This window comes from Charadrius vociferus, unplaced genomic scaffold (assembly GCF_000708025.1).
Source record: "Charadrius vociferus isolate BGI_N301 unplaced genomic scaffold, ASM70802v2 scaffold553, whole genome shotgun sequence".
Lineage (NCBI taxonomy): Eukaryota > Metazoa > Chordata > Aves > Charadriiformes > Charadriidae > Charadrius > Charadrius vociferus.
Window position 1 is genome coordinate 1,291,301 of NW_009647688.1, and position 25,558 is coordinate 1,316,858.

General features: G+C 47.3%; 1 protein-coding gene across 1 annotated transcript in view; it reads left to right on the plus strand.

Annotated features, from left to right (window-relative positions):
- Positions 1-25,558, plus strand: part of WTIP (Wilms tumor 1 interacting protein) — an 81,116-nt gene that overhangs the window by 9,098 nt on the left and 46,460 nt on the right. Inside the window, exon 3 of the mRNA XM_009881404.1 lies at positions 23,072-23,173. Within this exon, the coding sequence (XP_009879706.1) occupies positions 23,072-23,173 (102 nt within the window). The remainder of the gene's footprint in view (positions 1-23,071; positions 23,174-25,558) is intronic.

The window sequence follows — 25,558 nt, forward strand, 5'->3', positions numbered from 1 at the left end:
AACATCCTGTTGAAAAGCCTTTGGCCTGGTAGGTAGGCAAAGGGAAGAAATAGATCCCTAGACCCGTCCAGGCCCTTTCTGCCTTTTATGTACATAGTCATCCATGCAAATCCGTTCTTTGCATTGAGAAATCCTGCTGGCGTTGCAGGATTGGCTTTCGCGCCCTATGCTGTGCTTCCAAGTTCGGCGTTATGCGTTTATGTTTCTTTTGTGTGTGCAGGTTGATGTGACAGAAGGGTATATGTACAAGTGAGATCAAAATTAAGATGGATAACAGTGATAAGCAACGCAGCTTCTGGAGACTTAAAGATGAAATTGGAAAATCTGAGTGAAATGTAGGTGAGCTTGCAGTTGGTGACCACAACATTTGAGATATTTGCTAAAGTGTTGTTTTCTGTCTTACGATTTCCTGAAGCTTTCTTTGTGAAGTATTAGATCTTTGCTGTTTCCATCAAAATAGAGGTAACAGTTGAGACATCGTACTGTTTTTGGGAATAAGCAAGGATTTATTGTCTGGGAATTACTTTGTATTTCTTTTTATCTGGGCCTAGAAATCTATTTGGCTTTGATAAGCAGCTGAGCTCCTTCAGCTTTTGCATGCGAGGCTGTCCTGTGAAAAATGATCTCTTTTTGACCAGATTTGTGCCTCTAATAGACAAACATCTAAATAGAAATAAACTTAGATGATGCGGTCTCCTGAAGTGTTGGAGCAGGTCATGTTTGGTTTGGCTAATCTCCAAATTACAGCTGGAAAACATACAGTGCTGAAACTGATTTGAGAGTGGTCGGGTTCCTTTAGCTGAAATGGAAGAAAGCCCTCAAAAACGGGCTCAGACAAGGTGTGTCTTCGCTGGGGAAGGCGCCAGTAGAGCTGCGGTGGGAGATGCTGGGGTAGGTGTGAATTATCAGCATCCGTGTGGCTTGTGGAGACTGGGAACCTGTCCTCCTGTCACTGCGCCTACCTGGGGACAACAGGCAGCGCAGGGTGCACGTGCCGAGGGGAGAGGAAACGGTGCTGCTGAGTGTGCCTGGATGTGCCAGGGAAGAGAGTGAGTGATGAGCTGAACAAGTGGAGAGAATGGTGGTAAATGGTGATAGGGAGGGCTAAGGGGCCAGAGGGTCCTCCAAAGGGAGGAAAGGAGTCATCAGGTGGGGGAGAGAATGCAGGAAGAGTTCAAGACAACAAAGAAGATGCAAAAAATAATTGTTAAAATAACAAGTAAACAGAGCTGGAAAAAAGAAGTCTGTCTTTTTTTTTTTTTTTTTTTTTGTCTGTGGGCTGTCATGCCCTATGAAGGGTGTGGAAGTGGTCCTAGAGAGCTGCTTGCCGTCCCCGCTAGCCATGCGCATGCTTGTGAGTCGCCCTGAAGCTGGGACGTGATGAGTGTAATAACGGGAGGGGAGAGGTGTGGAATAGTGTGTTTCTACTTTAAGTAGTAGATACATGTGATGCGATGGGTAGAAATAACATGAAATGGAAAATTGGGCAGCTGTAACTTGCACAGAAGCATGTGTTATGAATGGGGACAGCTGCTTTCTTACCTTCAGTTGCAGGAAACTTGACAGCGAATAGGGATAATGGTGTGAATAGGTGTGTTATTTGATGTTTTTTGCTTGTTTTTGTTGTTTGTGCTTTTACTACTATACATGAGGTCTGCTGGGCTTTTAGGGCTCTGTCACAAGCTCCAAGCCAGCTCTGTATTGCATTCCCCAAGTAAGAGGCTCTCAAATCGCCAAAAGTCACATCAGGCTTTTAAACACACCCTGTGCCCACCCCCGGATCCCCAGCCGGCTGTGCCCTCTTGCGGGGGGCGTCAGGGAGACATCCTAAGCGAGATTCAAGGTAAATAACTGTTCTCTAGCAGAGTTTAAGTTGTATTGGCAGCTGTTTACTGAGCCGCTGTGCCCGGTCCTCCCCAGAGAGCTCTGTGTGTGGGTGTCCCAGTTTGATGTTAAATGATGCACTGGGAATTCGTATGCAGTGGGGTGTGAATTAGGAGTAAATCAGTTAACAGATTCTGCAGCCGCTGTGTTCTGCAGAGTAGAAATGTGACCCTGGTGTGAAGGAACAGGTCACAGTCAAGGGAAGCTGTAGTTACAATGAGATTGAAGTTGATGCTACTTAGTGGAAAATTTCCATGAACTTGTATAATTTTTACATTTAAAATGTGTAAATGACACAACTTTGTGTGCTCCCACTGATAGTGTGGTGGCAGCAGCAAAGATACCAGTCTAGGCTGAAATCCTTAATATTCATGGTGAGTAAATCAGGATGTAAATATCTCTGTTACAGCCACGTGGATATTGCATGTTTAGAAAGCCTTCTGAAAAGCAAAAGAATATGCCAAATACTAAAATGATTATTAGAAAAAGAAAAAAAATCTGGCAAAGTAATTTTCAGATGTTTAAAAGGATTGTTCATCAATGGAAAGAAAACAGAACAGCAGCGATAAGCCAAACAGTTCTGCTAAAATCTCCAAAATTTTGCTCCAGTGCCTGGAGCCCCGCGGGGTTGGAGAGGCATCTCCTCCAACCTGGAGCCAGCTCGGGCGCTGGCTGAGGATGCAGCCCTGCCAGCGGGGTGCTGGGGCAGCTCTCCTTGCTGGGGGGAAGTGGTCGGGATCCTGCCAGCCCCCGCTCTCCGCATCCCCTGCCCGCGGGTGGGAGAGGAGGTGCAGCTGCTCCTCTGGACTCTCAAAGTCCATGTCTTGTCTCGCAGCCTGCCAAAACGGAGCGGTTCCGCTGTCGGCATTAGTTGTGTCCAAAATAATTCCTTACTCTGTGGCTGGAGAATCTAGGTGTTTCTTAGAGAGTATAATGTGGTGTTTGGTTTGTACGCCCATCCTGGACAAAGTGCCTCCTCTCTGATGGGGCTGGGAATGTATGATATAAAGCCCAACTGCAGCAGCAAAAAGGGAAGAAATGCAAGAATGTGCATGGTGTCTGGAAGTTTTATGACAAGCTTAGAAAGGCTCGTTTTGGAGGGCTGCGTTCAACTGCCTGAAAGGTTCAAGTCCTGACAGGACGGAGGTACCTGGGGCTGTGATGTGGCATCGCTTGGAGATGCTCCAAGGGCGTGACGGCTCGCAGGCTGGCAGCAGGATCCGCTGGGCTTGCTGGGGAGCAGCGCCAGCCTTCAGCTCTTCGCAAAATTAGCAGATGTGCTAATGATCGACCAATAAATGTCAGTGTTTGGCTGGATTTTTGTGCGTTTCTTTTCACTGTGCCTGTGTGGGTGCTGTCTCTGGAAGTGGAGTTTGTCCCTTTTTTCTACATTGGAGCAGATATTTCTGTTTTGTGGTGTGTGTTATCTCTTTCTATTAACCTCAGTGTGTTGTTTTAACTCCTTATCGCCATAGCCTTGTTTGTTACTGTGCCGTGAGACAGAGGAGCACAAGAAAACGGCCGAGCAAGTCATATATCTCTTCCAGCTGGAGTATTTCACATTGTCTGAAACTTTATTCCTTGTTTTTTTGGAGCAGTTTTACTAAATCTCTAATGTCACGTTTATGTGTTCCAGCAAACTTTTAAGAAAAGGCCTATGACTCATTAAGGAAAAAACCCCAGCACCCCAGAGCACAAACACTCTTTTAATGCTCGGCGGCAAACTACTGTACATATAAAACATGTAAGAGCTTACACGGGGGGACTCAGCTGGGGGTAGGGATTTATTGCTAGTGACACCCATTTCCAAATTTGAGACACTGGAATCTCCTCAGCAGGTTTTGCACGGAAACCTGTAGGCGGCTGGGTTTGAAGCTGTGTGTTCCCGTGTTGCTGGGGCTGTGGGGGTGCACGTGCGGCTCAGCCGTCGTCTCACCTGGGGTGGCTGCGAGCCCTGGTCCTCCTGCGCCTCAGAGAAGGGGGCAACGGCGGCAGCTACTGCCTGCGTTGTGAGAAGGGCTGTGCTGGGTTGGTCTGGTTGGTGCTGCCCGTCGGGGTTGGGCTGGCGTGGGGTCTGCTGATGGGTGCTGCCCTCGAGTTTTTGGGAGCTGAGGTACCTAACAGAGAACTCATCCCTGGCACTTGGAGGAACTCAGAAGTCAAATGACTTTGAAGAGGCGTGTGATCAGGTTGGGGTAATGACAAATACTTCAGGGTAGATTTGGGGGAGATGGTTAATTCTAAAGTCTTTAATTGCAGGCAGCAGCACTGAAATGCAGCTAGCTTGCTGCAAGGGTTAACGCATGTATTTGTGAATATTGGGAGAAGTGCAGGGAAGGCAGTGTGCAAACATAAAGAAGATTAATACCAGATACTGTCATGATAATCAGGGAGTGGATCAAATAGGCAATGAAGAGGCATTTAATAGGTCGCAAAAGGTCATGTCCAGCTGTATACCATTGCTGTTTTAAGAATTTGGCTGAACAAAGCTCATTTCAGTTCAGAACATGTTGATAGCTATTGTGGAAGAACTGCTGGGGACTCTCAGATGTTTTCCTGGCCGTCCAAACATTTATTTAATTGGTGAACTGTTCTACTTTGCAACACCGCAGAACTTCTGGAAAGTGAAAACAAGATGTTTTTTCCCTTTTAATGTGGCCACTTGAAAAAATTAGAAATTTTCAAAGTTAAAATAGAGAAACGAAAAACCACTCCTAAATGCATTTTGACAGTTGTGCGTGTTTAGATGCTCCAGTTCGCTTGGATTGTATTCCCTGTGGTCCGTGGAGACCCTGTGGCCTCTCCCAGGCATGGGAAATGCCCTTCTGTTCTGGCGGTCGCCACATAAACCTTTCTCCTGTGCTGTGAGCTTGTCCCCAGCCATATGCAGTGCAGGGAACTGGGATCCCATGAGTAAAGCTCCTGGGCTGGAAGTTGGGTGGTTCTCCTGCACTTTCTCCACCTCCTTGGATGTCCGCTCTGTGCTGGCAGTCGGGACCGGCGGGGTCTGGGGGCATCGGGCAAGGCTGGTCCCGAACGCGGGTCCTTGGTTGGGTCAGCAAGGTGCCTTGTTGGACCTGAAACACAGCGCTAGGCGAGGGTGTGGGGATGTCCCAAATTTAAATGTGCGTAATCTGAGGGTCACTTTTGTGCGTGGGCTTTGCATGTACAAAACTGCAGCACACGTGCAGGGCAGAGCTGATTGGAAATCTCTGTTAGAAAGGGATTTCTAACAAGGTGGGGAGAAGTGTGGTTGGTTTTTACTGTAATAAACCAAGCGCTGACCTGACTGAATTGACACAGCTGAGGTCTCTGCTGCCGTGGCTCGATTCGGTTTCCCTGGCCTCGCAGGTATGACATGCTTTTGGTAGCATTAGACTAGGGTCTTTGTTTTACGTTCTGTCTTTGTTCCTGGTGTGAAATTCCTACTAAATCCAGTTGTTTGGGCTAGATGTTGAGTGATTGGAAAATGATCACTAGGGGAATGGTTCTGAGCAAGGGGATAGTGAATAGACTTTGCCACTTATCTGTGGTTTACTCTACTCAGAAAAGTGTGCTGACCTGGCCGTGTGCCGCTGTGCGCTGCCCTGCCTGTTCTTGTCATCAACACGGAACACGGCAGGATTAGACCCATGGTCTCTCTGGACTGTCTCACCTGCTGCTCTTTCCACCTCCCATAACTACCTTAGTTCAAACAGAATGTTGATTTTTGGGTGCTTTGGGGTTTTTTTGTTTGTTTTTTTTTTTTAAAGAAAAGGTAGAAGAAGTAAAAGATACTGGAGCCCAACATCCACTGAGACAAAACAACTGTTTATGCCAGGCAGAGGAAAGAGCTGTAATTGGTAAAATGTTGGATTTCTCAATGTTTCTCTCTGTGTGGTGGCAGTTGCCATGCTGTTAACCTTGAGCATTCCAGATCTCAGGTGTAGATGAGGGAAACAGGTAATTCCTCAGGGGGCAGGGAAGAAGTTTTGATGAATGGGTAATAACTGCCGCAGCTCTTTTTTTGCAGAGCAGTTATGTGAAGATTCTCTGCAATTGGTGAGTTGCCCATTTTTAATCAAAGACATGCTTCCCAGATCTAAACACTCAATAGAAAACAGAGCTGCACAACAATCCAGTGTGTTAGAGTCCAGATTTTGAGCTGGATTGAGAAATAAGCATGTAATTTTTTGAAGTGTAGGTCAGTAGCTGGTCTTCTTAGAAAGCGTGTTGGCTTGTTGTACCTGTTCCCGGTGAGGGCAGGGCTGAGCCTCTGCGGTGCAGCCCTGTAAAGCGGCCGGGGTTCATGGCAAGTGATGCGCTCGCTATGGTGGAAAGTGCCTGCGGCTCAGACCTTAGTGCCTTAACTCAGGAAAAAAACCTCAAGGTATCTCAAAATAAAATCCATACATGGTATTAACTAATTAAGTGTTCTGTGTTCTAAATAAAAATTTATCTGATAAATCCAGACCTCCCTTGTTCATGGCAGTCCTGTTTAGGTCATGGGGGCACATTTGACTTGTTTTTGACTGCTTGGGCTCCTCTCTAGTTGTTTTTATTACACCGTCTAGATCAGGGAATAAGTAAGTTCTCATCTGTGTCTGTCTCTGCCTGGCCTGCCCAGTCACCTCTGTACCTCCCAGGACATACCCACCGTGGAGCTGTCGGCTATATGGCTGCTTTGTGCTTTGGCTGTAAAAGCGATACGGGGTTGGCCTGGGAATGTGGTACCTTGACAGATATAGACACCAATTTCCTGCAAATTATGATGTAAATATCAAAAAGCAGGTGGAGTTAACGGTGTGGAAGAGGGCTATGATGCTCTGTGAAGTCCTGCTGACCTCTTTCAGCTTGTATGAAGCCAGCTACGGGCACTGAGTTCCCAAGTCGCTCTGCTCGCTCGCAGGAGATGAGTTTATGGAAGGTGCATGGGAATCCCAGGAAAACTTGGTGCGGAAGCTGGGATCCCACTGTCTCGGGGCACTGAAGTGTCCGTGTGAAGAGACTAGATCCAGAGACTGAACCTGACTTGTCTGTGTGTGTGATTTTTGGCAGGGTGGGGTAGAGTTTGTGTCCAGAAGTGGAGTCTTGCATCCTCTGCCTTTCCTCCCCTTGTGTCCTCTGCCTAGGACAGAAGTCACATGAAGGTATCAAGACCTAAACCTGGAGAGGCTGTAGAGGGCAGAGGAACAGGTACGGGCCTGGGTGTTATGTGTGACACCCATTGCCTCTGATCTGCAGGTGGTTATAGAGTCATAGAATTGTTTAGGTTGGAAGAGACCTTTAAGATCATCAAGTCGGACCTCTAAAGAGCGCCCTGATGCTGAGTGGGCTGTGAATGGAGTGCTGGGGGCTCTGGGTACTGTTGCCACTTTTTTTCTGTTGGTTGCCTTTTTTTTTTTTTTTTTTTCTTCAGCAAAATACTAGGTCCTGCTTAGTGATACATGATAGTTTTCTGAAATTTTGGCAGCCATCGTGTATTGTCTCAGATGCTGTTTTACAAACAATCAGAAGAAGGCTTGCTGTTTTGCTTGGCCTGGAAGGAGACTCTCCCAGTGGTATTTCCGTATGTTGGTTTCGAGGGAGATGCTCCTGTATGGGGTTGGTGAGAGCGGTGGTGCCAGGAGGTGTTGTCTGGTGTCGGAGAGTGGTGTGGGGCTTTCTGGCTGCTGCACGGGCAACACCTGCAAAGCAGGTCACTGCCCGATTCGGGGAGGGGGGGAAAGAATAAAATCAACAGCAGGTTTGAGCTTGGAGGTTTGAACGCAGCACAGAGCAGGCGCAAGGCAAGGTTGTCCCCTTGCTGCTGGTTCTGGCAGAGTAGAGGTGTGGCGGTTCACTCGCCAGATCCCACATTGCCCTAGACCTTCAGAGAGCCCTTGGGCTGTGGGGTGGAAGGACTCGTGACTGCCAGACCACACTCTTAAAAACAAAACCAAAACCACTCCCTGACTTATTAGGAAAAGGGCAAGAGAGAAGGGGTGGCTTGGGTTAGGCTGGAACAGCCTTGTATGCTGTGTCAGAGCAAACTGGTGTTATTCTTTAGGGAAAAGGCTTTCTCAGCCCCTCTTCCACACCTGGGAGGAATTCAGGCCGATGAAGAACCAGCCCAGAAAGAGGTGATTCCCCAGAGGCTGACTTGCATTTATTCACAAAGAAAATACTTTGAAGATGCTCCAAGTGCAGACTTGCAAATGGGCTCCCTGGTGTGCCAAGTGCGTGAGACCTCTGCTCTCCACCTCACATCCACCTTTTTACATCCAAGTGAGTCCTCCTCCAGCTCTCCCAGCCCGCGTGGTTGGGTGAGGATGGTGTGCACCAGCTGATCCCAGCAGTCAGGGTTCCTCTCTTCTGATCTCCTGGGTGGGGGTTGTCCCTGCTTTAACTCCTGTCCCCTCTCAGCCCGCAAATGCAAGGCCTGTGCGGGCTTGTACAAAGACCATGGCTTCTGCAAGCAGGTAGCTGCTCCGGCCCCTCGAGGTCGCCACGAATTTTGCTGTGATATTTAAAAGCAGAGAGGAGGAGACGTGGGTGGGGTGGGGGGAACGGCTCTTCAGAGGGTTAGTTGCTCCGGGAGCGCCCTCTGCGACCAGGCGGCTCACCGGCGTGTCCCTCTGGGGGGGCTCCTAAATTAATGGTCTAACCAACCTGTAAAACGCAAGAGAGAACTTTGATTCAGAAAAGGAGAGGGGGGCTGCTGGGAGCTCTGGCAGATATGTGGCAGTATTTGCTTAAATTTTTGAGAAACGTGTTATTTCACCGTTATTACAAAGCTTACATCTGTGCATTTGCCCCCCTGCCACTGTTCTTTAGGCTTTTGCTGTATCAAGGCATTGTTTGTTGGTCCAGAAGTGCCAGCGCCAGGGCTGAGCTGAAAGTGGCTATAAAACCGCTTTGGTTTTATTTTGAGCTGTTTTCATTGTGAGCACACAACCAAATTATAGGGGCACTGTGGGGGGATGTTAGGTTGTAAGTTTTATTTTGCTTTTATATATATATATATATATATGTTTTAAATGAGATGAGGACTGCAGCCAAACTGCAGTGAGATCAATGGGCATCTTCCCTTCTCGAAGGACAAGCACTGCACACCCAGGTGGCACTCGTGTAGAAACATCTCCCCGAACACCACCAGGCGTTCCTGTTTTGAAGGAAGAGCAGCAGCCGGGACCTGTGTACGCTGCCGGTGCAGGGTCAGTTCTGCGCTCATGGTTTCCCCCTGTAACACTGCTGTTCTGAAAAAAAAACTAGCTGCCAGCCAGAAAAGCAGTAAGCCTACGAACAAATTGTTGTTTGAATTTTTTGGACTGTGCAGCTTGCAGTTTCTCAAGGAGCAGTTGACTTAAGAGAACAGAGTAAGCGTTGTCTTGAGGTCTAAATTGGAGTAAGACTGACTCCAAGGTCAAGTGTGACCATTTCATAACAAATAGTCGCATGTTTGTGTTTATCCTGCAGCTCGGGGCCAGGGCACCAACTTTTAAGCCTGCAGGGGAAAGGTGAGATAAGGTGGTTCTGTTCTGTGCAGTCTGGAGCATAGATTTGAACACAGAGCAGTCCACGTGAATCATCCTAAATAGGAATAAAACATTTCAAGTTGTCTTCTCTCGGAGAGCTCCAGGAGTAGTAGCAAGTAGTGCATTGGACAATATTACACAGGGGAAGAGGTCGGAGGCTGAAGACATCCAGTATTTCAGGTCTGAGCTGAAGGTCCTTCTGCTGCCAGCAGATGCGTAGATGTTACCTAGTTCAGCAGGTGGAGGACTGAGATACCTGCCAGGATTTAAACCTGCTGCTGTAGCGGAACACAGCTTTTTGTCTAGGGAAGATGCAAGTTGCTTGGCTAACTCTTAGGTGGTATCGCACATCTGTACAGCATGTCTGTTCATTCAGGGAAAGGTAAGGAAAAGGATGTGTGTTCGTCCTGTCTTCTCCCTGCCGGCACCATTGCACGCGCCGTTCCTGCCAGCCTGAGTCACTGACACCACTGCAAGGCGAAAACTGTGGTTCCCATCAGTTGAAAACCAACGGGCAACAAGCGTTTGTACTGATCACTTCATTTTCCTTGCTTTGCTTGAAAAGGCATCCCTCTCTCTCTGGCTGTGGTAGAAGACAACCAGAGAAGACTTTTTGTGACTGGTACTAGATTGAAACAGAATCTGTTTTAATTGAGGATAAACAATGATTCCTTCTCTAAAATGGACAAATAGCTCCTCTCCAGAAATGACAGAGTCCTTCATCTCTCAAAGGCACCAGTGGGAGAAGCAGGGGGATGTCCAGGCACCAGCTCAGTACCAGCTCTGTCCTTCACTCAACCTTACAGAGACAGCACAGCAGAGAGATTCTTCATACATTTAGTAAAAGCTACACTTATTTCCATGGATATAATTACAGAAGAGGCGAGATTCATCTGGAAACAAAGGCTCTAATAATTAAAAAAAGGGCAAAAAATAAATACTCCCACCCCCCAAACAAATACACTAATTCTTTTAGCTGGTTTTCAGAAGACAAGTTTTGTGAGTTGTGTGTTTGTTTTTTGGTTGGTTTTGCTGTTTGGGGTTTGGGTTTGTTTGTTTTTTTTAAGGGAACATTTACAAACTTACTTCTTGGTGGATACAGTGAAAGGAGAGATTCCAAAAGGGCTTTGCTGCAATTAAGGGAACAGTTGCATTAGGTTGTGCTGCAGTGATTTAGCGCGTGAGAAGGAAATCCCAACTTAGTGATTTACACACTGATCCTGAACGTTTTGATTAAAGGTCAGACTCAGAAATGCATTTATGCTTATTTGGAAGTCTAAAGAGAATCCACTGGAGAGTTAAGTCTCTTAAGTAGGAGTTGAATGTGCAAATATCCACAGGTAGCTCTTTACTTACCCGTGTCTTTTTCTTTCAAATTTAGTTAGGGAAAGTTTTACTTGAAAACTGAAGTCTGGTCTCCACCTACAATAGGGGAGAGCATTTCTGTAGACTGTCCTGACTTAGGATATTGCATATATAAATTCAGTACCTTACTGACTTAAAGGAGTTATAAAATAGCTAGGAAGAAGAGAAAGGGGGTCCAGGAAAGCTCTTTGATTTTTTTTTTTTCAAGGTTTGTTGTCTCTGAGCTCAAGAATGGTCCATCGTGACATGCAGAAAGTCAAGCAAGAGTGACAGGAGGCCTGCATGGATGAACAGGGAGCTCTGAAGAAATGAAATGTATAACATGCAAGAGGTGGAAGCAGGGACAGGTCACCTGGGAGGAATACAAAAACACTATGTGAGCCCGCACGGTTGGGGTCGGGAGAGCCAAGCCTTGCTTGGAGCTGAATCTGGTCAAAAACGTGAAGGTCAAGAAGTGCTTCTGCAGATGTATGAGCAAAAGGAAGACTAGGGAAAATGTGGAGCAGGGGTCCTGGGTGGCCTTCTGTGGTGAAAAGCTTGGTGCAATAAGGGGAGAGCAGTGGATGCTGTTGATCTCAGCTTTAGCAAAGCTTTTGGTACTGTCTCCTGTAACATCCCTCTAGACAAACTGGTGAAGTGCAGACTAGATAAATGGGACTGTGTGATGGACTGAAAACTGGTTGAGCTGCTGGATGGAGTTGTGACCAGCAGGATGAGGTCGAGTTGGAGGCTGGTCACTAGTGGTGCACGTCAGAGGTTAGTACTGGGGTCAGTACTGTTTAGCATCATCGTTAATGACCTGGATGATGGGACAGGGTACACCCCTAGCAAGTGTGCAGATTGTGCTGCACTGGGAGGAGTGGTTGATAGACTAGGTGGATGTGTTATTCAACCAGGACCTTGACAGGCTGGAGAAACGGGCTAACAGGAACCTCATGAAGCTTAACAAAGGGCAATACGAAGTCCTGCACCCAGGGAGCAACAACCTCATACAGTGGTATGAGCTGGGGGCCCACTGGCTGGAAAGCAGCTCTGCAGAAGAGTTCTTTGGGATCTTACTGGGCATGAGCCAGCAGTGTGCCTTTGTGGCAGAGAAAGCCAACAGCATCTTGAGCTGGTGTTCAGACCCAACTGTCTTGGATCATGGGAAGACCGAAGCTGAATGTATGCCCTGGACATCCACCTGGGAGCTGGGTGCCCCCATGCTCTGTCCATGCACTCAGTGTCTGGGCAGTTTGCCCACAAAAGCTGTGTCTGAACAGCAGACCACAGGGCCTGGAGGCTTGGGAGTGGGTTGTCTGAGCTTCTGGTGTGGGTAGGTCTTGGGTGGGAGAGGCACCAGCTGCCACCCAGTGCTCAGGCAGAAGGTGCCACTGCCATGACGTGAGCCCATGGGGCAGCTCAGGTCTCATCTGGTCTTCCTAACAGCAGCCCCTCTGGTGCCTGCTTCTCGGGTGGACCTTCTGAAACTTAAAAGGCTGCAAAACACCTACTGTATAGATCATAATCAGATGTGCATTATCTTCTATTGCTTTTGTCATGATCCTAATCTGAACCACTGCTTTAATAGTAGGGAAAATATTTACCATTGATGTTGTACGTGGGGTTCTCACCAGGCTCTGTAGCGATGCACAGACAGCGCAATTGAGGGGGAAAGGGTTACCTCTCTTCATCACTTCTCTGTGTTTTGCTGAGTATTTTAATTAAAAACAGACAGAGGAAAATTTTTCACACAGTTTCCAACTTTTAGTGATTTCACCTGCTGTTGAAAATTGCATCAAGACATAACACTGAAGGGATGATGTAAAGAGGAATGAATGCTCCTTTTAGCTGTTATGAATAGAGGCTTCTCATATCAGTTAAGTGTTGACTTTATAATTACGAAAAGATTACACATTTCTGTTATTTTTTAGCTGGTTCTCCAAGACGTAAATTAACTAGCATTTCACCGCTTTGTGTAACCTTTAAAAATGGAGAAAGGAGGTTTGGCTGATAAATTGCATAAGATCACGTTATTCGGAGCTATTTACTGTAACTAACAAAGTGGAAAATTACCTTCCTAACCCTTTGGTCTTTTCTGTCTGCTGACTCTTTTCCTGGTTTTGCAGTTCTTGAGGTTTTTTTTGCTGCCTCCAGAAAGATGTTTCATAAATAATTGTCCTGGAGGTGTTTGCTCCACAGCTGTGCTTTAGTTGTATTTTTGTAAGTGTTCCTAAAAATTTAGCCACAGCTTCTTTGCTGTTGGCTCTGGGTGGTGGAGCTGATGAGTTACTCACTGAATGAGTGATGTCTGGGCGGTGGGATGTCAGGACCGGGGGAGAATTGCTTCTTGCCTCTTGTTCACCACTTTGACAAGAGTTTGGCATCCAGCTTCACAAGAAACAGAGCCCATCTTCCAAAATTCAGCTTAAAAAGGGGATGCCTTACCATCTTGGCATGGAGATGGCGAGCAGGGTGGTTGTTGGGAAGGCTCCCAGTGCTAGTCCTTGGAACAGGCATGCCGTGATGTGGGGCTGGGTCCGGCAGCGGCCAGCATCTGTGTTGGGGGGACAAGACTCTTTAGGCACTGGGGCGCCGGTGCCCATGCGAGGCACAGTGATCGTTTCGGAAGATAAATCCTTTCTCCCCTCCAGCAAATAGCCTTTGACATTAGCCACTGAGGCCAAAGTATATTTCACTGTTTGTGTCTCAGTGCCAAGCGCTGTCATAGGACATGTGTTCTTTAATAGGAGCGGCTTAGCACTTCGGCTAAGTGGTTGCAGGTTTCTCCATAGAGGTTATGGGCCAAGGGTTTGGCTGCAGGTGCCGGGGGCAGGTTGTGCAAAGAGCGGATGATGCCAAAACCCTGTTATAGGTGGGGTTTACCTTTTTTTTTGCCAGGCCCTTTCTGAGATAACTGGCTGATCAGCATCTTGTACGTTTTCTACTCTGTGCCCAGCTTTTGCAGAGGAGCCAGGCACTTCTACTGTTGGTCTGTCTGTGAGAATAGAAAAGGTAGGTGTTAGAAAAACTAAGTGTGTCTCTAGGTGTGCAGGCTGCTAACTCTGGGTGGTGGTTTGTCACTAGCTGGGAAACAGCGTATAACTGAGTGTATGAGCAGAGTCTACTGTGCGCGCTACTTAGCTGAGTGCTATGACCATGCCCGTTTCCCCACTGTTTTCATCTGAGAAAACTACCTCCAGTCTTTTTTTTTTTTTTTTTCCTAATTTTCTGGCCTCTTATACCCCTTTGCTCCCACTTTGTGTAAAGATGAGCAAGACAGGGACAAAGAAGGGAGAGGGATGGTCCTGAGTGGTATTTGTGCATTTCTGGATCATTCATTGGTATTAATTGGAAGTGGCTCAAGTGGGTGTTCATGTTTCTGTCGAATTAGCCAGTCAGACCACGTACTGCGGAGCTCATGCCAGCTTCTGGAAAGCGGACTGTTACCTGATCCAGAACTGACAACACCTGATCCAGCAAAAAGTCAAAGCAGTCCAGACGGACAATACCTGACCTAGCGGAAATCCTGCCAATCCTTAACCATCAGTACTTTACACTGTGTGGCATCTCTTTGTACGGTACTAAGAGTTGTAAAGCTGGATTTGTTCCGTCATGGGAACTTGGCCTCACCTACGGCAGCGGTGCTGTCTGTCTCCATGGAAGGTTTGCTGTTGATCGCAGCAAGATCTGCCTGTTCCTGTGGGTCTGAACGGTGCTGGTTGGTTGCAGCTGCCTTGGAGAGCATGTCACTGAAGGTGAAGATGGACCTCAGGTCCTTTCATGGTTACATGAAGCCCAGAATTATCCTCTTGTAGGAATCCTTGCGGACAGGAGTCTGACTGAAGCCTGGAATAACCACCACGTGTCTGCCTCAGGTGTGCAGTGGAGAGTAGCCCAACGCATGGGACTCCCCAGGTCTGTAGAAGCCTCATGTTGCTGTGGAAGTTGGCAGTGTGTTGATTTTCTGGTATTTACTTGTCCCCCCCGCCCCAAAGCTGGATCCATAGGAGAGAAAGAAGCCAATGTATATAGCGTGTAGTGTTTCCTGGAGGTGGAGGAGGCAAAATTAGAATATCCTGTTTGCATGCTGTTAGTGCTGTATTTGACTGGCTGTCCCAAGGGTTTCCAGCTTGCTAGATCAGGACAGGCTTTTCTTATGGTCTGAGAGTCTTCTGTCCTGCTGGAGCAGAGGAGTGTGGCTGCTGGCACCAGCCCTGAGCACCTCCCTGGGAGGACTGGCCCTTATGGCTGCAGAGGAGACGGGGCTTGTCCCTGTAGCCACGGCAGGGAGAGCGGGGCTTCCCGGGATAGAGGTACCTTAGAACTAAAGCCTTTCATGAGCTGAAGGTGGGAAAACCTATGTCAAATGGCTTTCTGAAGTTGTTGTTCCTGCAGATGTCCTTACAGGAAGGTATGTCCTTCCTCCCCATGATCTCAGAGCATCCTTGAGTTGCTTGACTTGCAGTGAACTTGAACAAAAATGGTTCAGAGAGTTGAAGTGGCAAAGGGTTTTAAAGTCATTTTCAGCTCTCCTTAAGCAAATAGTTCAGTCTTTCACAATAGCTTGGAATAATACCTACCTATATATATGCCTGCTTTTGTTTAGGCAAACCTATTTGTACTTCTGGAAATTGTAAAGAACCTCCCTGCGGCAGCTGAGAACTAGCGAGCCGGTGTCGGTGGCACCTTCGTGGGGAGAGTGGTGGAGGTGTGGGGCTGCTGGGGGGGTTTAGTGCTTGGGTACTGCTTGGGTATTGCTTGTGGAAGGAGCTGCTGGATTTATAACCAAATGTGGCTACATAATGCCGTGCCTGTTCCAGACTGTCATGCTCGTTCTGGAAATAGACCGTTATCTGAGAAAATAGAAAAGTGCACCTGGAAACTTTTAGACTAGTCTCCCTGTTTAATCATGAACCCATTTTAAATATGTCAAGGAAGGCAGCTGTAATATATGACCTTTTTCTGCCATATATTAGAGTGATGACTCATACGTGCAATGTCAGGAGAATGTAATGAAAAGTCTCTCCAAATTGCCGTCTGTGCAGCTGATGTTTTCGGATCTGACGTGCTGTGGAGTTCAGGGTATTTGGGCTTCATGGGTTCACTTGCGTTGTTGGTGCTTTCAGTATCACTGTTGTTACCTGGTTGCGGAGATTTTCCTAAGCTGAAGCATTTAAATTGATTCTGTCTTTTCCACATCATCTCAGGAGGTTTTTTCTCTGAAGGCCACACAGGTGTCAGGACTCCCATTTTGTATAGAAAAGAGATGAGACAGAGAAACTAAAAGGTTTGCTAAAGACAACTAAGAAAGTGAAAACTGGAAAAGGGGGCTCGTACAGTAGAGTTGCTGGTTCGTTCTGTACTATGATCACTGTCATTTTTAGTGGAAAACATGCAATGTGTAGGTAGATAAACTATTATTAATGCGTGGTATTGGTAAGCACAAGGGAAAGTCGATGAAAATACGAGCTTTAAATATTTTGTTTGTTTACTGTGATAAAACGGTCTCGATGTCTGTAGACCTGCCGCTGGAAACAGTTTAAATAAGACTTAGCAGGTCCACATTCTGACCTGCATTGTGCCAGAGTAAATCTAAAGTAATGGTGTGGACAAGCATCTTGTCCCGGAGCTCAGATGATCTCCCGTTGGTGCAACCAGCTAAATGAACCTGCAGAAATTAAAGCACTCGTAGAAATTGCAGTATCCATGTTAATTAAAACCCAAATGTTTATGTGTGAGTGCCTTTGCAACTTGAATTTTTTTTTTTTTGAGAAATCTCCTCTACCGCCATCTGTGAACTGCCACTCCTTCTGTTGCCCGTTACATTGGGATGTGCCGTGTGAAGGTGGGAGCTGATGGCGGCTCCTGTGATGACATCTGCTCCACGGTGCTCACCTGGAGCTGCCGTGCATTAACTCACCGGCACAGACATGCCCTGGGCTCACAGCTGCTCAAATATGAAGGTGGGGAGGAGGGTGGTGTTAGAGAGCTTTTTCTACAGCCTTCTGTGTTCCCAAACTCTGGCTTGTCACCTCACCCTACGTGTGAAATTCTGGGAGGTTTCTGACAAAGCAGAACAGCCCATGTATTTACCAAAGCAAGTCGGAATAGGCTGAGGCCGAGCCCTGCTGGCAGGTAAAGCTCGGCTCCCGTGCCCCGATGAGCGCGGCTGTTCCTGGAACTGGTCCCAGCGCCTCCCTTCCTGGCCGTGACCTTTCCCAGCAGCTTTGTCCTGCGCGAGCCACAGCCTCGTTAAGCAATAGGCAGAGTGGAGGTAATGAAAGTTATTCCATGAGCCAGAGTTAGAGCTTGCTGCTACAAAACTTGCAGTGAATGTGAACTTTGCTGCGTTTGTAACCAATCAATTCATCTCAAATTCTGATTTTTTCCAAGTAAGTTCTACGCAGGCATCCCCCTGGTCCATGCCTGTGTAGTAATTGAGTAAAGCCTCCTGTAGGAGACAGGCGCTGAGGTGCCTGATCTTTTTAAGTCAGCGGGTATATATCTCAAGGGCCTAAGGAGTTTATCGATGGGGTTTTTACCCTCTTTCCTTGAGAGGGAAAGCAAGGTCAGGGCAATCTCAAGGTTTGACAGTGACAGTGCCTGGTTCACAGCCTGCTTCTTGTCTCGCTTTTAAGCTGTGGTGTGTGTTAGGTGTTGTGTCCCATCTTCCCCCAGTTCAACCTGCTCCAACCTCCAGCATGGTGGCTGGGGGGAGCGTGTGGGCTCTCTCAAGCCAGAGGTGTGTTGCTGGATGGGGTCGGGTCTGTCCCGGCCACGGGGCGTTGCAGTTTCAGATGTGTATGGGCTGTGCCGAGGGAGGGGAGCTGAAAACGTTGACCCGAGTGGTTCCCACTTTTCTTAGTCTGTCATTTTCAACCTAAATTCAAGTTGTGGTGTCTTCTGGTCCTCTCCTGGGGAAGAGGGCAGTGCTGGTAGCTTACCCAGACAGTCCCTCCATTGTTCCTGTCACAGGACAACTTGGGCCCAAGTCCTCATGCAGTTGTCACGTTGACACTGAGCGTGTCCAGGATGTGTTTATGTATGTGTAACTTGTACATACCAGATCTTATGTTGGGTGTTCAAGCCAGGCATCTCCCAGGTGACAAATTCCAGCGGTGAATGGTGGTGGCGAGGGCCGAGAGGGCTTCCCGGCCACCTCCCTGGCTCCTGCCCCGCTGCTGGGAAGAGGCTCTGCCCCTGCGCCCTGTGTAGGTGCCTTGTTTCTTCTGCCTGCCTGCGGCTGGGGGATGACGTGTGTGTCGGAAGATCCCTCCTCCTGTGGCTGTTGGAAGGAAGGGAGCATTTTTCCTGCCTGAAGTCACCTCTCGGCATCTGAGCCGCCGCAGTCCAGGACGTCTGCACAGTAGCCGTCGGCTCGGGCAGGTACTGCTGCAGCAGTGGCACGGCTGCCGGGGCTCGGGGCACCGCTGCTGCTGCACTGTTTACCCAACTTCTTAGCAGAATTTTTTTTTTAAGGTAGTAGCAACACCCTTTGTAAAACCTGCCGGGGCGTGAGATCGCTGGCCGCAGGCGCTGCAGCCCGTGTGGCTGGTGGCCAGTGGCACGGCGGGCGGCTGAGGCGGCTCCTGCACAGCCCTCCTGCTGGCCCCTGTTGCTGCAGCTCCATTTCTTGGGCTGAGTTAAGGCTTCCATTCCTCAGTTCTTCCCGTTTTGTGACCGTAGCTTTTCATTTCTGAGGTCACAGGTGTGGAAAAGCTTGTTGGGAACTACGTAGTGATGCTGCTCTCCTGTCCAAGAGAAGAAAAAGGGGTTTTGCAGCAGCCCAGCGTGACGTTCGGCCGCCCTTCTCCCAGCACTGCGGCACGAACAGAACTGCAGAGGCAGGCGCGGAGTCATCTGTGCCATGTGTTAGTTGTTAATTTTAGCTTTACCATAACTCTTGACGACAGGGCTTGGTTGTTTCCTACTGTAGGCAGCATGTAGCAGTTATCCTGGAGATACGGTGTGGCTGTAAGGCAGTAAAGCTGCAGCTCATCCCTGAGCCGTGGCACGCTGTCGGGGAGCGCCACAGCCAGATTCTCCCTCTGACTCACGCAGCTGCTGCGCACTGAGGTTGAGAGGCCGTACGGTACCATTTTCCCTGCGTTTGTGGTAAACCTTTGACTGCAGGTTAAGCGATGATGGCATTAGGCACAGGTTGAGTCCCACGCGGGTCTGAGGAGAAGGCTTGCCCAAAAAGTGGTTATATATCTGCCATTATACGTACTCCGTTTAACCTTTGCCTGCTGCCTTCTTCCCAGTTCTGGGTACCCGGTGAAGGCTGTGTGAAGCACCAGCCTGCACTGATGTCGTCAAAACAGCACCCCAGGGTTTGATGTACTGGTCCCAAACTGAACTTCTAATGCGTAGGCTGCTGCAGGGAACTCTTGCAAGTATGTTATAACAGGCTGAACGAAAATCCTATTGCTTCAATACCTTCTTTAGGTTGTTGCTGACACCTTTGCTTGTTATAATGCACTACGTTTGGTCCCTTGAGTCCAGAGCAAAACAATCGACTACATCAGAAAATACTTGTCTTATTTTTCGCTGGTGTGTTATCAGCATTTTGCTAATGCGTGAGTTGCCCAGGGAGCATCGTGCTTCTGGGGGCTGCGTTGCTGTACAGTGCTGGAGGTTTGCCTGGCTGCGTCCAGTGATGTTCTTCTGACTGACATGGTCAAGCTGAGTGAAGTGGACTGGTCAGAGGTGTGGGGAGCACGAGCAAATGTGTGGCAGCTAACTCCAGCAGGGAGTCTCTGGGAGCTCCTTCTCTTTCGGGTGTTGTTTTTGTTGGCGGTCTCTTACCCTGGTCCGCAGAGTGCGTGTGTTCAGTCTGTACTCTCATGTTGGGTTAAACACTGTGTGAGGATGCAAACATCACTTCACCGCAGTGAAGGACGCTGTGATGCTGTGCTCCTGCTCGGCCAACCTTTATGCAAACTTTGGGTATATGCAGCATCTTACAACATCTTTTCCTAGCTAAAGAGAGACACCAGAGAGGTCTGTAGGAGAGCTGATGACCTGGGTGGAAATGCAACAGTTGATGTGTTAAAGCACTGGCGGCACAGTTGGCTGCTTAGAATAGAGGTGTGGGGAGGAATCGCGTAAAGGCTGAAGCAGTTGATCCGAACTTGTGTCAAGTGAAGTGTCAGAAACGAGACATGCTTGCTCTGTAACAGAACATTCTTCATAGGCAGCGTAACAAGCTTTGGAATTAAATCTGGGGGGGAAAGAAAAGTGATGTAGCTGTTATGTCAAGGCTTTCCCAAGCTCGCAGTGTGCAGCCTGGGCTGGGACTGGTAGAGAAGCAGACCTGAGCAGACCTGCAATCTGTGCTCCTCCTAGGCACTTATGAGCTCACACCATACTTGCACCACAGCTGCATATATATACATATATATTTTCCAAAACACTCTTTTGGAATTATACATGTGCTTTTTAGTATGCTAATCATCTCTGTGGTCATTCATTCCTGGAGTTAATGACTAGTCTCTTGGAGAAAGCGAGTTAACAAACTGACAGCTGCTCATAACAAATCACCTGCTGGAGAGGCCGACGTAAGTTTAACATCCACAATAAATCCTTCTTTGGCTTCTGATGGTTCAGTGGAGCAATGGCAAAGAAATGAGGCGATAACTTCGTTTATCAAAGCAGTTCATGGCTGTAGTAATGTGTGCATGAGAGCTCATAGAAATGCTGGAGAAATGCAGACTGTGGGTTTCTGCTCCTCTTTGAGTAACATTAGGTGTAAGTGGGAGAAGGTAGATCTCTCAGCGTAACCTCACAGCCAGGCAGACAATCAGTAGCTGCCAGTCCCAGGTGCGTGGTTGGCACGACAAGATGGGCAAGAGGGTGCGGATAGGTGGGGAGCTGGGAAAGGGCTCTCTCCTGGCTCCCCTGCCAGGGGCGGACTGAAGCATCCTGCCAAGACCCGGCGCTGACGATGGCTCACTTCTGGCATGAGCCCCCCGTTCTCCACCGTGCGTGCAGCCTCCTGCCCCCGGGCCAGCAGGGACCGGGGCTCCTGCAGAGCTCGTGGCACATGCTGGGACAGAGAGCAGGTCCATGGGTGCTGCACCCCTGCTGGGAGCGATTCCTGCTCCCGCTGGCTGGTGGGGTGCTCTTCCCCATCATACCGTCCGCAGTAATCGATAACCATCTTTCACAGGCAGTTAACCATTAACTCACGGCAAATAGCAGACCTTTTTCATAACCTTTGGTTGCAAATAAATAAATAGATGTAACAGCCTTGGATAAGGCAACAAATACTCTGAAATTCCCATTTCCTATACCAGAGCTGAGCTAGCTGAAGGACCAGCACGTTCTTAACACTTCATTTGCGATGAACTGATGGACTTAACTGGCAGCTAGTTTGGGTTACAGGTTTAGCTTGGGACATTGGTGCCTGATAATATTAAAGTTACAGCTCTTGCTTCACTGGAACACTGAAGTCATGTTTAGGATTTTAAAATAATAATCTATTATTAATAGATTTATTGGGGTTTTTTAAGTATTGTTTCATTTGGCAAATGTGTTCCTGGTCTGAAATGGCAGTGCTGTGCGGAGATGTTGAACTCGCTGAATGAAAGGCTGATTTCTCTCTGTGATTTGAAATGTAAACACCAAGAAAACCATGATTTATGAAAGGTCTCTCCATTTCAGTATTTGAATTAGTAGCATAGGAAGATACTTTTTTTGTCAAATACAATTATGTTTTTTTTTTACCTTGACAGAATCCCATTTAAACAGGTCACGCCACACAGCCCATACAGGTGGCTATGTTAATGCTGCACCCAACTGAAACAGTTTGGTTCCAGAAATGGGATTTAAAATGTGTCTTGAATAGATTGGGGGGGGGGGGGGGGGGAATATTAAAGTTTCTGCCAGTTCATAGTATGCTAATTCCCAGCCTCCCCGAGCAGCCTGCATTTGTATTTTCTGTGCGTTTGTGTGTATAAAATGTTCACAGCACAGCAGGGGAAAATTCTGGATGATTAAAGCCCAATTTTGTAGTTCTCTAGTTCACAGGCTCTTAAGTATATTAGCAGTTTTGCTGATGCTAATGGTTAGTGCTAAGCTTGTGCATGCATTTGTAGAAATAGGGCCTCAAACAGTACATCGAGCACAGCAGCTTCGTTATAGAGTTGTAGGAGGCAAAAATCTCAATTTTTATTTTCTACTGGAGTGTTTTCAAAATCACACAGCCTTGTCTTGAGATGTACTGTCCTGCTACAATCGCAGAGAGACCAATGGACATCTCAGGGGGAAAAAACTTAAAATCAGTGGTCCTGAGTATGTAACAGAAGGACATGGATTCTCCAGCATTTCGTTTCCTCTTCATTGGGATACAGAAGCAAAGTGATAATTGAATTATCTCCCTGCCCTGGTTTGAATAGAGAGAGGTTATGCATAGATAGATGTAAATGCATAGACAAAAGACGCGTAAAGCTATAACTATGAGGCAAAAGCTTTTTAAAAACAAACAAAAAAACATCCCAAAACATCTCTTTGTAGAGCTTATTGAAATCATGACCTTTCTTGTGTGTCTGCCGTGTGTGGAGCTAACCGCTGACTTTGCCAGTGCTACGTTGGCTCTTCGTACTTTGGTCTCCTGTGGACTTCATGGGAATCATCCCCAGCACCGCCAAGAGCAGGTTTGGGCAGCGAAGGTGAATTTCTGACTCCCTGAACCAAAACTGCCAGCCAGAATTTTTGCTCTCAGACCATAAGGAGAGTAGAAGCCTTGCTCTTCAGTTTTGTAAGGTGCCAGGTTGAGTTTTTGAGGTTACATACCTTTCATGGAAAGATAAACAGTCATTAAATGTGACTGAGACCCGTTTTCCCGGTGCCGCATGGCTTCCACCATGGACAGACGCTGCCGATGTTGCATTGCTGGACAGGGGCCAAGAGAAGTCTTTTGATTTTGGGCTGAATTGTTGGTTTATTAGTGATTACCGAATGTGATGCAGTGGAGCACTGAGTAGTGAAGGTCTCGCTAAAGTATTTCTCGGGCAAAGGGAGTTATTTCCAGGGAGTTTGCAGATTTTCTGTCCTCTCTGGTTGCACCTGCCTCCTTCGGATCTCTGTCTGTAGCCAGCCTCCGCCTCCCTGCATTGAAACGCCAGCAGAGGCTTTCCCCCGCCTTCTATTTTGGGTTAATTTCCATGCATTTGTTTCACTCAAGCTGCCTGTTGCTGTCGTGGGTACTTGAATCTATTCAGGGTGAAGAGCTCATTGATTTAGGGCCTGATGGGGGTATCATGAATGTTGTGAATCAACTGCCCGGAGCTTTTTCAGGAGCTGCGGAGGATTCTAACTTTCATTCTCTTTCTGCTTTGTAGGTATTTGTATAAAATGTGGAAAAGGTGTGTATGGAGCGAGCCAGGCTTGCCAAGCAATGGGTAACCTCTATCACACCAACTGCTTCACGTGCTGCTCTTGTGGTAAGTCAGATCTACCATAGCCTTATTAAGTGGCTTCCTTTTGTAATATGTATTCCTTCAGCAACCTCATCCTGCCTGCTTCCTCAGGCAAAATTCCCATGCAAGACTCCAGCTTCAAAAGTTGTTTTTTTATTTGCCATCTGTAAGTGTTCAATGGTATTTTCTTAAGCAACAGCCCAGAAAAGTAGTATTTGGTTGTTTTAAGGGCTGCATTTACAAAATGGCTTCAACCTGGCCGTTACAAGCACTACATACTTTACAGTTCCATAAACACAAGTGATCTAATGTGCATTTGTCCTTTTTACAGAAAAGCAGTAAAATTTGTGCAGCCAAACCCATATTTTCCCTCACTTTCTATTTGCAAATGCAACTCTAGTCAATGATATATATTTGTCACTTCTGTGTACACATAATGCTCAAAAATTGTTCTCTTATGTTTGAATGTGATAAGAACAAACAGAAACTGCATGCTGAAACACCTTAAGCTATTACAATATTTTATTTTTGTAGGGGAAATCTTGTTGGTAAATCACTGTCTCCTCCTTGCCCATTCTCACAACCTTTTTAGGTTTCTCTTTAAATCCGAATGTGTCTGAAAGTGATGTGTTCTGTGTGTGATTTGGGGAAGCCATGGCTTTGCCAGGGGGAATGCGACTTGGAAAATGCAGGGTAGCACTTTCAGAAGTGTTTGCCTTAAGTCAAGCATTGTGAACTTAAGTTGGAAGCTTTCTCGCTGTTTTGTCTGTAACTGCTCACAAATTCCCACTGAGTTCAAGGGAAGTGTGAGAGCTCAATTTTCAGGGGTCAGGTAATTTTTCTTGATATACCCACACATACATTTATGTTCCTAATACATAAAAATATTTGCCTGGATGTTGAAGGTCTTGTTGCAATACATATACACAGCAAAGGATTTACTCTGAGCAGAATATGCCGAGCATAGATTGTTTATAAAAAGGATTAATTAAGGATTAGAAAAAGAGTAAAAGATTATTGGCATAGAACCAAAGAAGTTGATAATGAAAAGGCCATTGTAAAGTTCACTTGTGAAAGGAGAAGTGTTGTCTTTTCTCCTGAGATTTGTACAGATAAATATTGGTTTAAAGAAACCTACAACCTGAATGTAGAATTTAGTGACCTTTATAAATGACTCTGGACCATTACCAGGTTCTGGAATAAACTCGCCTCAAACCTTCAGGGATCGCTCTCGACTTTGCTCAAGTCTGACAGTGAATGAGTAGCTGTTTCGTTGGCTCCCAAAGTGAACAGCATCCTGCTTAGCAGAGGATTACAAAATATGGTATCGGATAATATCTATCCACTCATCGCCAACATTAACCTAACCTAATTGCATGGGTGAATTCCAGCTTCCTCTCCAGGGCAGATGGGGGGTTTTGTTTTTTTAAAGTAGTCAGGATGCGTGTTTGTTACCACAGGGGTCTGTACACAGGTCACTCTGTTCCTCAGAAGAACGTATAAGGGCCGAGGAACGCATTTTAACAGCCAAATACAAACCCAAGTTAATTACTCAAAAGCACAACAAGCTTTTCTGACTGTCCTGGTGGGGTGTGTGTGGCCAGTGTACATCTACTATAGGGCAACTTGAGACATGTCCGTTCGGAGCGTAGTTTTGCCCCACCTCGCAGTGCTGGTGGAATTTTGTGACTCACACAGCTTTCCGTGAGTCACGCACACACACGAGGAAACGGTGCTCCAGGTTGTCTTCTGAGCTGCTCGCTGTGCTGCTGGTGGGCCCAGCTATTGCCTGCCAGCATGTTTCGCAAGCAAGAAGGGCTTGGGTTTCCTTCTCTCTGCAACCTCCGGTACGATCCCATCAGAAAGGGGATGTGTAGGGACTTATGTTTGGTGCTGAAAAGGTGGATGTGCTGCTAATGTGGCAGCACTGCCTGAGTGCAGGTAAAAACCTCGATCGAAGCTCAGGTTCAGCTCCATGCAACCGTGAGTCAACCGCAGAGCTTTTCCTCTCAGCTCAGCTCCGAAATAGTATCAAGGTGAGCACAGATGGAAAGGGGGTGTTGCATTAATAACTCCTTGTTTTCCCACTTTATGTGGGGCTGTGCAGTCCTTAGGAAAAGCGGAGTGATTCAGGGCAGTGCCAGCAGATCCAGACCTTGGGAATGAGGCATGTGGGTCCCATCTATCAGAACTGTGTCCTGGAGTGTGCTGCTGAAAAGGCTTTACAGGACATCTTGTACAAGCAACCAAACGCAAACTTCTCACAGTACTGCCGTTCATGAACAGAGAGTTCATTCTGCCTTCAGTGTGGCCTTTGGTGGGATCCAGGTGAGAGTTCTGCACTGTAATGAGAAAAAACTGGAGAGGGTCCGAAAGGAGTGACATAGATGATTAAAGGCTGGAGAAAAG